The 12,012-nt window shown below is 50.7% G+C and overlaps 1 protein-coding gene across 7 annotated transcripts in view; it reads right to left on the bottom strand.

Moving 5' to 3' along the window:
- DST (dystonin) overlaps positions 1-12,012 on the bottom strand; it is an 883,569-nt gene that overhangs the window by 812,236 nt on the left and 59,321 nt on the right. For 2 of the 7 annotated variants that reach the window (XM_033936420.1, XM_033936427.1), the window contains exon 4: positions 5,786-5,993. In XM_033936420.1, the coding sequence (XP_033792311.1) occupies positions 5,786-5,993 (208 nt within the window). Of the gene's footprint in view, positions 1-2,961; positions 3,102-5,785; positions 5,994-6,102; positions 6,119-12,012 lie in introns of those variants that run through there. The other 5 variants (XM_033936423.1, XM_033936425.1, XM_033936422.1 and 2 more) reach the window with 4 other exon arrangements.

Here is a 12,012-nt window from a genome sequence, read left to right as displayed (position 1 = left end):
AGGGGGGGGTATATTTGTCTCTTAGTGCACATTAAACAGCAATATCATGTGTTATATTATTGTAATGCACATTAGTTTAAGGTACTGAGGGCTACCTAGTAAGGAGATGCAAAGCAGGCAAATGCATGCTAAAAAGCTCACTACTGTATTATATAAATTGAATAACACAGCTCAAAGCCACTAACTAAGAACCTATTTTGAAAGAGCCAGCATTTTAACAATAAAAGCATGGTCTGGGGTTTGTGGGGCCCCTTACGCCTAAACCCGGATCTCCCAGCCCCTCCTAAGACACATTACAAATATGGTACAAGGCCCACCCCAAGTCCCACAGCAGCCCCTTGACTCTCCAACAGAAACCTCCACTCTTAAAGATTCCCCCAGGCCTACCTGAAGTTATCCTGGTGCCAGGTTCAAAGAGTTTCCCAGAATGCCCAGCAGTAGTCTCTAGTTACTACCACTAGAGATCAGGCTGCCATATTGGGTTAGCAGCTCAATGCTCAAAATGAGCAGAATTGCACAGCTTGCGAGGCTGATTGAAAGTTGCATTATTTCTTTACCGCACCAGTCTCTAACTTGTAGTATTGTGTTACTGCAGGTTAGCGGCACCAGCAGTAAACTAGGCTGTGGAAAAATTCAAGAGCTTACTGTAGCTGAGCATTTCCCTCCCCCCCCAAAAAAAAACAACAACAAAAAACCCAACTATAAAGCATCCCACAATGATTTTAAAATAAAAACCTGGGACAAAGGGTGCCTAAGGAGCCTGTGAATCTGTTTTCAATGCAGCCACAGCCTTGAGACCAGCCCTCAGAAACCCCATTATTTACTCCCCTGGCCAAAACATGTCACAGAAGACCCACCTTGCACAACGCCTGATTTACTTTAGCAAAGCTTTCAACACCTCACTTCTGAACTAACCTTCTGTTTCTCAGACACCCCTACCACTGCACAAGAACGTGTCAGATCTATCTTGGCACAAGCAAGGAAAAATGACTGCTGGATTCTTCAGCCTCACAACAAATGGCCCCCAAAATGCCAAATGTGGTTGAGTCATATGACTTCAAAATTCACAGCACAGACAGTGACTCCGTTACAGCTGACTCTGTGAGTTACAATATTCAACAGCTGGAGTAAGCAGAACTTGGCACCCAGCTTGTACAATGTCCCATACGGATGCAAGAGTTTTCAACAAGGGAGAAAAACGTCTGATTAAAAAAAAAAAAAGCAACCAATTTTATTACTACAACAGAGAAACAAATGAGAAATTGTTTTATGTTTTACACTTCTGTAAAATGTCAGTCGGAAGGAAGTTCCTTCTTTAACAGTCTATTAACCTGGAACTCCCTGATGAGGCTTATCACACCATTCCTGTCTGATTAGATCAGCCTCCATAGTCAGTCATCGGGATATCAGACATTCTCATGAAGTCACCCTACAGAGCCTCTGGAAACCGTAGTCATTCTGAAATAAACTGTAAAATAATGTGTTCTCCAGGTTTTCAGCATTTCATAATGAAACAAAGCCAAAGGGATGGGTCTTTTTTTTTTCCAGTGCTTTGTTTCAATATAATACAGCAGCGGCCAAGTGACAAGTATTTGGCAGGTTAAATATTTTAACCATACAAGCAACTGGGGCTGATCCAGTGGCTCGTGCAAAGGGCACGGGTTCAATTCCAGGGCCTGATCTTCCATTCCCTCAACTGCCTGGGCGATATCCCAGAGCAAAACAAAGAAAGGAATCAAGTTATCATGCAATGGCAATACCAAGCTGTCTGGCTCTGGGTCCGACTAGAGCCAGGGGTCTCAAAGTCCCTCCTTGAGGGCCGCAATCCAGTCGGGTTTTCAGGATTTCCCCAATGAATATGCATGAGATCTATGTGCATGCACTGCTTTCAATGCATATTCATTGGGGAAATCCTGAAAACCCGACTGGATTGCGGCCCTCAAGGAGGGACTTTGAGATCCCTGGACTAGACAGTTCTAAAAGGAGTTCTGCGTGTTCCCCCCAACTCCTCATCTCCATGCTCCTTCCCCCTTCCCTTCAGGTCAAGAACTGTGGCTATGAAAACTGGACTAAGAAGCTGGACAGGAATGTGAAAGAGAGGAATACCAGGAAACTGACAGTCCAGGTCAAAAGGACAAAAAAAAAAAAAAGCACCCCCAAAAAACTATCAGCAGTAACATAAACTTTTCTAATGAACAGATGCAAATAATATAAGAAAATAAACTGGCAAAGAAAAGAAAGCCATTACAAACTCCTTACAATGGATGTAGGAAGAAAAGCATTAACCTAACTTCCCTGTGTCAAACTTGAAATTGACAAATTACAAAAATAATAGCATTACACAAGAAGTCTCTGGAATCAGAAATCCACACTAAAACAAAAGCCACTCCTCGCCATGTCCCAAGAAATTACCAGAGATTTGAGTCAAGTCAGTGTCATTTAATAGACGAGATACTTAAAAACGTGCCTCATTCTCATGCTATACAGAACCCTCCCTGGAATTTTATCGAGGAAAAATAAGGGTTCTAGCAGTTGATTCTCAGCAATGAGGCACCGAATGCAAGAATAATTCATTCAAGAAGGTTGAATGCCCATGTCTGGCCCAAGCAAGAGATAAAACAGGTGCATTTCAAATCCTATACAAATGAGCACACAACAACGTGATCTTCCTTTGCAGGGCAGTTTAGAAATCATCATCATCATCATATCCCCCCCCCCCCCCCGAATCTGTCTTTTAAAACGGGTGAGCGCAACTCGCTGGAAAGGTCACTGGTCTGCCTCCAGGGCGAGGCGTTGGCAGAGGATAGAGCCTCCGGGATGATGAGATCCAGGATGGCATAGGCTCTGCCACGCAGCGGGATCCAAGCCAGGACCCGGACCGCCCCCGTCCCTCCACTTGTCTCTCCCTTAGCCACGCCGGTGGCCGCGCTGCCTCGGTCCGCCCCTCCCTTCCTCCCCTACCTTTGTATCTCTCCAACACATCCTCGTAGGCCTGCAGGTATTCCTGCTCCTCGGCATAGAGAGACGCGGCGGCGGCCGACGAAAGGTACCCGGCCATGGCTGCTGAACTTTTTGCTCCCCCCCCCCCCCCTCCGGTGCCCACCGATCCTGGAGCCCGAGCGCAGCCTGCAGCGGCCCGGGGAGCTGCGCAAAGGGCTGAGGCTCAGAGCCTGGCTGCGCCCGCAGGCCCCGCCCCCCCTTCCCGGCTTCTCCAATAGGCGCGAGCCCCAGAGCTGTCGGAGCAGCGGCCGCACCACCGCCGACCGGGGGAAGGGGGAGCCCACGCAGCGCCAGGCCAGACAAGATGACCAGCGTATCAATGCGCCGATTCCACCCCCCCCCCAACTCCTCCCAGGCATGCGTCCATCCTACCCTTCCCGTCTCCGCCGGGTGGTACTTTCTAGGTCTTCCCCATAAATCTGTGCCTGTTGCTAGCTGCTAACACTGCAGCCTCTGTGCGCGACCCTCGTGCTTTATGCACTTCTTTTCAGGGCGGTCGGGGAGGAGGGGGCCGAGGGGGTCTTTTCAGAAGCCAGCTTTGTCTCTATTATGTCTCCCTCTGCCTACATGATGTGCCTCAAGTAACAGGAGGAAGCAGAAGAGATAGGTGCAGCTCACACGTCTGATCTTTTCTGTTTGCTTTTATTCAATTATTTTATTGAGTAATTTATATATATATATATATATATATAAGAAATTCACTCAACTCGATTTCCACGGAAGAGGAATAAGAACTTCCTTAGAAACAGCACGATTCTTATTAGATTCCTTAAGGCCCGCGAGAGCTGGTCTGTTATTATTATTCCTACCCCCACCCTCCCCGTCACACATAAAATCTACCATTGCTCCATATTTACAGCAAAATCCCGGGAAGGGGCAGGCGGGGCGGTTCCTCATTAGGAGTGGATGCCAGGCCCACTTTCCTGCCCATCCTCGGTGGGGGGTCATTGTTGATGCAGACGAGAGCAGGGTACCAGTCCCACATACAGAGGGACGCAGGAGGAACCGGTGTTTACCAGCAGCGCACCCTGTTCTTTATTTCGGGGCCACTTACTGAATCTGGCGGGAAAGTGATGATTTCTGCTGACCTAAACGAAAGCGACGCCCTGCCAGATTATAAAAAAAACCGAAAAAGGAGGAGAGAAATGAACCTTCCTATCCCGGAGATGAGGGTGGGTGGAACCCCCCACCCCCACCTTTAACGTCCGATTGCCCACCCTCTTCTCTCCCCTCCATGTGACCCATGCCAACTGACAGCAGCACCGCCTAAATGCCTCTCTCCTCCTACTGTAGATAGCAAGCTTCCCCCCCCCCTTCGATTCCTTATACTTTTCCTTCCCTTTTGTCCGTTTTAAAATCCGTGGGCTCAAAAAATATATCTGTCATGCTTCCAAATAAATGACTCTTCTGTTATCTTTTTTTTTTTTTTTTTAACGCAACTGCTTAGTGCATTTTAGTTTCATATATTTTTTTGCTTTCCCGTATAGAGGATGCCTGTCAAAACCCCGGGTCAGTTCTCTCCTTCGTCCTTCCGAGAAGCAACAGTGCCCGTCGGGCTCTACCTTCCCCTTCCACATGCGTTCTTCTACCTCCACCTTTTCCCCTGGTACCCTTCTCATTTGCATAATCCGTTCCATGCTTCCCCTCCCCCCCTCCTCACTCTACTATTCCGGCACAGAGGCCAGAGGGATTCATTGAACTCCAAACCGGTGACAGCGGGAAAGGGAGGGGAAGCGCAGAAATGTGTATCCGGAATAAAGGGGTGGGGGTGGGGGGCTTTGCCTAAAGTCTAATTCTTAAGACACCGCCTCTTAAGAGCTTCCTTTTGCTGCCAGGTCCTTCACCCGGGGGGGGGGGGGGGGGGGGACTTGGCTTGACAGGAAGCTTCACGTCGACGGCATTGTTCGAGCTCCTGACGAGCGCATTAATCCATCGGAGGTCTCTAAGAGCTCGAGCATAGCTCCACCATTAACCTTGAAACAGGGCGGGAGGCATCGTTTAAGATTGGGAACCCACTAGGCTGCGTCCAACGGAAACAAACAAAAACAAAATGCAGCTGCATCTGCTGACTTGGAAAACCGTGCCAGACCCAAAGAACGATGCCTATTTCGCACATTTTAGATTGCATTTTATCATTTATGTATTTTTTTTGTGTGTGTGTGGCTTTTAATTGCTAGTTTTATTATAACTCGTGCTGTTTGTATTCTTATCCAATTTGTTGTGAACCGCTTAGAACTCCCGGGTATAGCGGTATATAAAAATACAATTTTTATTATTCTTATTATGTACATCCACCATTGTGTACATCCAGCATCCCGTTTAGGCTGCCCTCGAATAGCATCGCCCACCCTTTTATTTACTATGTCATGCAAAATCCTCACATAGGTGAACCCCCCCCCCCCTCCGACCCGTAAAGAATTGCCGGAAATACTGCTATAGGGGTTGCGAATAAAGGAAGGTAAAATAACGCATTCCTGAGAATCATGAAGCAATGATTAATAGCAAGCCCCCCCCCCCCATCCCCCCAAACAAGGAAATTTCACTCGGCCTTGAAGTTTTCGTGCGTGCTGATTGCATTCACCCAGGATCCTGCCGTGCTTTGGTATACACACACATGCAACCACCCCCCTGGGAGATCAGGATGACACAGCTTCGTCACCGGTATGGAGCAGAAAATTGTGCCCCCCCCCCCCCCCCAGTAGCTACCCGGACCCCGATCCCCCTATAACCTATCAACGTTTGTAGGTAAGCGCTTCCCCCCCTCCCGCCCCCCAAGGCTCCTTACCGGCTATCCTGAGCACGGCTCTCTCGGCCGGGTCCAGCACGGATCCTCCCTGGATCTTCCGCTTGCACCTCTCGTGCCGGGGCAGGTTCCAAGGCAGAGTGTCCCCGGGAGCGGGGGACATGGAGCCCGACTTCTGGCTGAAGTCGTCGTCGTCGGAGAAATCCGCAGAGGAAGACATGGAGCAGCGGTAGGAAGCGTTGCCGGAGCTCTGCGAGAGACAGAGACGGAGGGTGAGAAATCGGGAGCCACGGAGCTCACAGCCAGCCCTTGCACGCGAACCAGGCTGGGCGGGGAGAGAGCGGTGCCCGGGGGCTCACCATGCTGCCGTCGCGCTCGGCTGGCGGGAAGCAACCGGTGCACCGGGGGGGGGGGGGGGAGGCGGAAGACGTGTGGCCCGCGCTCGGGAGGCTAGCTCTGAAAGGATTTTCTGACTTGCAGAATGTTAAAGGCTGAGGCACCACCAAAAGCCCAAAAAAAAACCCCTTCCGGGTGGCAATTGACAGCCTTTGGCTCCCCCGCCAGGACAACACCAAGATGTACCATCACCTGGACGTCCCTTTTCAGAGCTAGCCCCCCCCCTCTTCCCCCACCCCGTCTGTAAATAGCTGGAAAAATAAGAAAGCGCGTCCTTTGTTGTTGCATCTGAGCTGCTGAGGCCACGCCCTAGGAATCCAGTCATTGGCGTTTGGAAAGCCTTAGCGCCTTTGCCCCGGTTTTGTGACAGCCGAGCAAAGTGTCATTAGGGCCAGGAGACAGGGGACGCTCACCACTCTCTTATTCCGTATAGCAAACCCATCCAAAGCTATTTCAGAAGCTCTTTTGTTAAGACAGCTTCAACAAACACGTTTTGGTCCGGGATCACAGTCCTTGGGCTGGTGTAAACTGTCATCAAAGCAAGGACAGGATGCAGATCCTTGGGAGAAGCCCCAAAGCCAAAACCTTAAATAGGGATGGATGCAAGAACAGGAAATGGTATATGGTCATCTCTCTGGCAGACAGGAAATTCATGTATAATTTTAGTGAAATGTGCTACTTTGTTACTTTATGTCAGTGGTCTCAAACTCGCGGCCCGCCAGGTACTATTTTGAGGCCCTCGGTATGTTACCATTAATCTGGAACGTGGCCGCCTCACTGTTGTAACCTCACGCAAGCGCTTTCCTGCATTTTTCTGCATGTTGCACTGCTTTCAGCTGTGCAATTATGGAAAGATTTTTAAACTATAACGAGTTTTACCTCAGCAAAGTTGTCATTTCTTCAATAAGACATTAACTATTTTTTTTTTCTGCGGCCCTCCAAGTACCTACAAATCTATAATGTGGCCCTGCCGAGGGTTTGAGTTTGAGACTTCTGCTTTATGTAAAATACATTCTCCTTTCTACAATTTTAAGACCTTTATTTCCCCTATATATTGAAATGCTCTAGGGCAGTGGTCTTAGTTAATTTTTGAACAGGGACCACTTTGGATCCAAATGAGCTGAACTAGAGCCGCCAAATATTTTCCCACTCTTTACAACACTGGTGCCCAACATGCCAATAATATGCATCCTCACTATCCTACATATCTCTCAGAAGCACACTTATACCAAATCATACACCACAACTCTCTACCAAACCTTCCCCACCCCTGTACCTGTAGTCTGGCTATCTCAAATTCCTTTTGACTCACTTACTCTCAATTCCCAACTTGTAATAAAACCAAAAGTATGTATTGATACATCTTTTATTAGAAGAAAAAAAAGTATTTAACATGGTACAAGAATAACAACATGTGATACAGCTGACCAAAAAGAACTACAAAATAATCAATACAGTGGAACCTTGGTTTTCCAGAAGCATGCTCACAAACCAAATTGCTTGTACAGTGGTGCCTCACACAACGAACTTAATCCGTTCCAGGAGCAAGTTTGTTATGTGAAACGTTCGTTGTGTGAAACGCGTTTTCCCATAACAATACATGTTAAAAAAAATAATTCGTTCTGTAGCATAAAATATGCTAAGATGACATAAAAAAAGATAAATTTTTGGTTATTATTTTTATTTAGATACATCTAAAAACATAATTGTTTTTTAAAACAACACACATTTTTTAAATTTAAAGACAGACTAAGTAGAGTCTAATTTTACAGTGAGAGGGCAGAGTCTCAGCGGCAAAAACTGGGACTTAACTGTTCATTTTTTTTTTTTTCTACCGTGTTTCCCCGATGATAAGGCAGGGCCATCAAATAAGACAGCCCCCCCTTTTTAGCAAAAAAAGTAAAATAAGGCACCCCCCCGCAAATAAGCCACCCACCGATACCTGCGCTTACCCGAATCGGGTGGTACGGTGGGTGACTCCGTGTAGTCCCTGGCACCCCCGACACGATCGGGGCAAGAGGGAGCTCAAGCCCTCTTGCCCCCCCGACTCCCCGACACGATCGGAGCAAGAGGGAGCTCAAGCCCTCGTGCCCCCCCCGACTCCCCGACACGATCGGGGCAAGAGGGAGCTCAAGCCCTCTTGCCCCCCCGACTCCCCGACACGATCGGGGCAAGAGGGAGCTCAAGCCCTCTTGCCCCCCCGACTCCCCGACACGATCGGGGCAAAAGGGAGCCCAAGCCCTCTTGCCCCGCCGATTCCCCAACTCCCCGACAATATCGGGCCAGGAGGGAGCCCAAGTCCTCCTGGCCACGGCGACCCCCTAACCCCACCCTGCACTACATTACGGGCAGGAGGGATCCCAGGCCCTCCTGCCCTCGACGCAAACCCCCCCTCCCCCCAACGCCCGCCCCCCCCCCAAGAACCTCCGACCGCCCCCCCAGCCGACCCGCGACCCCCCTGGCCGCCCCCCACGACACCCCCAACCCCCTTCCCCGTACCTTTCTGTAGTTGGCCGGACAGACGGGAGCCAAACCCGCCTGTTCGGCAGGCAGCCATCGACGGAATGAGGCCGGATTGGCCCATCCGTCCCAAAGCTCCGCCTACTGGTGGGGCCTAAGGCGCCTGGGCCAATCAGAATAGGCCCGGGAGCCTTAGGTCCCTCCTGGGGGCAGGGCCTGAGGCACATGGTCGGGTTGGGCCCATGTGCCTCAGGCCCCGCCCCCAGGAGGGACCTAAGGCTCCCGGGCCTATTCTGATTGGCCCAGGCGCCTTAGGCCCCACCAGTAGGCGGAGCTTTGGGACGGATGGGCCAATCCGGCCTCATTCCGTCGATGGCTGCCTGCCGGACAGGCGGGTTTGGCTCCCGTCTGTCCGGCCAACTACAGAAAGGTACGGGGAAGGGGGTTGGGGGTGTCGTGGGGGTCGGCCAGGGGGGTCGCGGGTCGGCTGGGGGGGCGGTCGGAGGTTCTTGGGGGGGGCGGTCGTTGGGGGGAGGGGGGGTTTGCGTCGAGGGCAGGAGGGCCTGGGATCCCTCCTGCCCGTAATGTAGTGCAGGGTGGGGTTAGGGGGTCGCCGTGGCCAGGAGGACTTGGGCTCCCTCCTGGCCCGATATTGTCGGGGAGTTGGGGAATCGGCGGGGCAAGAGGGCTTGGGCTCCCTTTTGCCCCGATCGTGTCGGGGAGTCAGGGGGGCAAGAGGGCTTGAGCTCCCTCTTGCCCCGATCGTGTCGGGGAGTCGGGGGGGGCAAGAGGGCTTGAGCTCCCTCTTGCCCCGATCGTGTCGGGGAGTCGGGGGGGCAAGAGGGCTTGAGCTCCCTCTTGCCCCGATCGTGTCGGGGAGTCGGGGGGGGCAAGAGGGCTTGAGCTCCCTCTTGCCCCGATCGTGTCGGGGAGTCGGGGGGGGCAAGAGGGAACCAGGCGGAGAGAGGGCAGTTAAGCGCAGTGCCTGCGCGGAAGGATGCAGCTCGGGCGACTTCGTTGTGTGAAACGAAGTTCGTTGTACGGATCAAGACATAAAGTTCGTTGTGCGCAGCGTTCGCTGTGCGAGGCGTCCGTTATGCGAGGCACCACTGTATATCAAAGCGAGTTTCCCCATAGGAAGTAAGGGAAACTCGCTTGATTCGTGTCCCCCCCATCCCCGAGGCCACCGATGCTGCTCCACCTTACCCCCCACCCCCGAGGTCACTGGCGCTGCTCCACTCCCCCACCCCCTGGAGAACTGGCATTGTTCCCCCCCCCCCCACGATCTGGCATCCCCCACCTGCGCGCCCAAACACAATCCCTTACCCCGATCTGGCATCCTCCCTCTTGCTAGGCTGGGCCTTTAGCATCTGCACATGCTCATGGCCTTCTGGTTCTTGTTCTCTCTGAGATTCTCCCCTATAACCCCCTCCCCTCTACTCAGCAATTAATGTAGGCCCACAGCAGGCAGTCCTGAAGCCTTCCTTCCATTAGTCCTGTCTGCGCAGCAACAGGACATTGCTGTTGGAGGACATAAGCAGGGCAGAATTAATTCATCAAGGGCCCCTAGGCACACAAGTACACTGGGCCCCCCCCCCCACCATGCCCCACCCTCATTTATTTACACATTTTCTTATTTACTTCTTTATTTCCACTTTATTTCTTTTTTTCTTTTATTTTAAAATTCAAAACAAACAAAAAAAGATTACCATTCCAGCCAGTGTACAATTTTTCTACTATGCAACCTCCAATCATCTCTGAACAAATCTCCCCTTCCTTCCCAGAGGAAGAGATCTTCAGCTGGCAGGGCTTTGGGAAGCCCACCAATTTATATTTTGCATATGGGTAGGAGGCAAGGGGCATAGCAGGAAGAAAATTTAGTGCCCGTCATTTTATTAGACTAATACATTTCTCACTTAGCTTACAGAGGTTAAAACCTCTTTCATCAAGTCAGTAAACTATACTGCTGTTACAGTATCCCTGTCCTGACTTGAGGAAAGGAGTTACGGTCTCTGAATTAGTAAAAAAATGTATTAAAATTAGTCCAATAAACAGGATCACCTTTTTTCCATTTTCTATTAATAAACCATTATCAACACAACTACAATAATACTTTATCCTAAAGCAAAAATAAATAAATAAATAAAACAAATATAAATTTTTCTCTACCTTTGTTGTCTGTTTTCTTCATCTTCTCATCATTCTCTTCCTTCCATCCACTGTCTGCCCTCTCTCTGCCTCTTTCATATGGCATCTGCTCTCTTTATATGCCTCTTCCAGAAATTGTCTGCCTCTCCCTTCCATCTCTCCCTCCCCCCCCTCCATTGGTGTGGCATCCATCTTCTTCCCTTCCCTCCTCCAATGGTCTGGCATCTCTCTCCTCTCCTTCCCTTCCCTCTCCCACACCCCCATGGTCTGGCATTTCACTCTCTCCTATTCCTTCCCCCCCCCACTTCCATCAGCATCTGCCCTCTTTCTTTCCCTCCAACCCAATTCCATCCAGTATCCTCCCCCTTATGTCTCTCTCCCCATTCCCTGCACACCAATTGCATCAGCATCTGCTCCCCTTTCTCTCCCTCCAACACCCTGGCCCCTTTCTCTCTCCCTCCAAACTAACCAATGCGTTGAAGCAAGGTCCTGCGATGACTTCAGCTATTGGCTCTGCTCAGGAAGTAAGTGACATTGGAGGGGGATAGACCAGAAGACGCAGGGAGTTGCTGGTGAAAGCATCTGACAGTCCACCCCCTCCGAAGTCACTTACTTCTTCCCTGATCAGAGCCGGAAGATGCAGTCATCGCGGAACCTTGCAGCAACTCCCCGCATCTGCTGGTCCACTCCCCTCTGACATCACTTATTCCGTTCACGTTGCCATCGATGCCTGGGGGGCATTGTCAATCTCCCAGCACTACTGATCTTTCCCGGGGGAGGGGGGGGTGCAGCAGCCAGCGCTGATGAAAGAAAAAATAAAACCTGAGCCCTCTGTTTTTTCAGCGGGCCCCCCCTGACAACTTTGAGCCCTAGGCACGTGCCTACTGGGCTTACCCATTAATCCGGCCCTGGACATGAGAGAAGGCCCCTGGGCGGTCTAATGTCAGCCTATGCTAATCTTCAACAAATTTACAGGAGGGGGTCATGGGGCACAGCAACAGGCAGAGGGGCAGCAGAGAAGGTGCAGGGACTGAGGGGGCCTTGACTACAGATTTAACCCAGAGGAAGCACTTCACTGGCCACACACACAAACCAGAATGACGGCAGAAGCCACTAAAGAAGTCCCCGTGGGCCACCATTGTCCCAAGGGCCTTGCAATGAAGACCACTGCTCTAGGGGAATAACCTTTGACAATTTCCAACATTTGTTCAGCATGAGTTTCTTAACATTACAACACTTAGGAATAAACATTGCTTGGTCATCTC

Source organism: Geotrypetes seraphini, chromosome 3 (genome assembly GCF_902459505.1).
Source record: "Geotrypetes seraphini chromosome 3, aGeoSer1.1, whole genome shotgun sequence".
Lineage (NCBI taxonomy): Eukaryota > Metazoa > Chordata > Amphibia > Gymnophiona > Dermophiidae > Geotrypetes > Geotrypetes seraphini.
The sequence above is the reverse complement of the archived record's forward strand: the minus strand, read 5'-3'. Positions and strand labels throughout refer to the sequence as shown.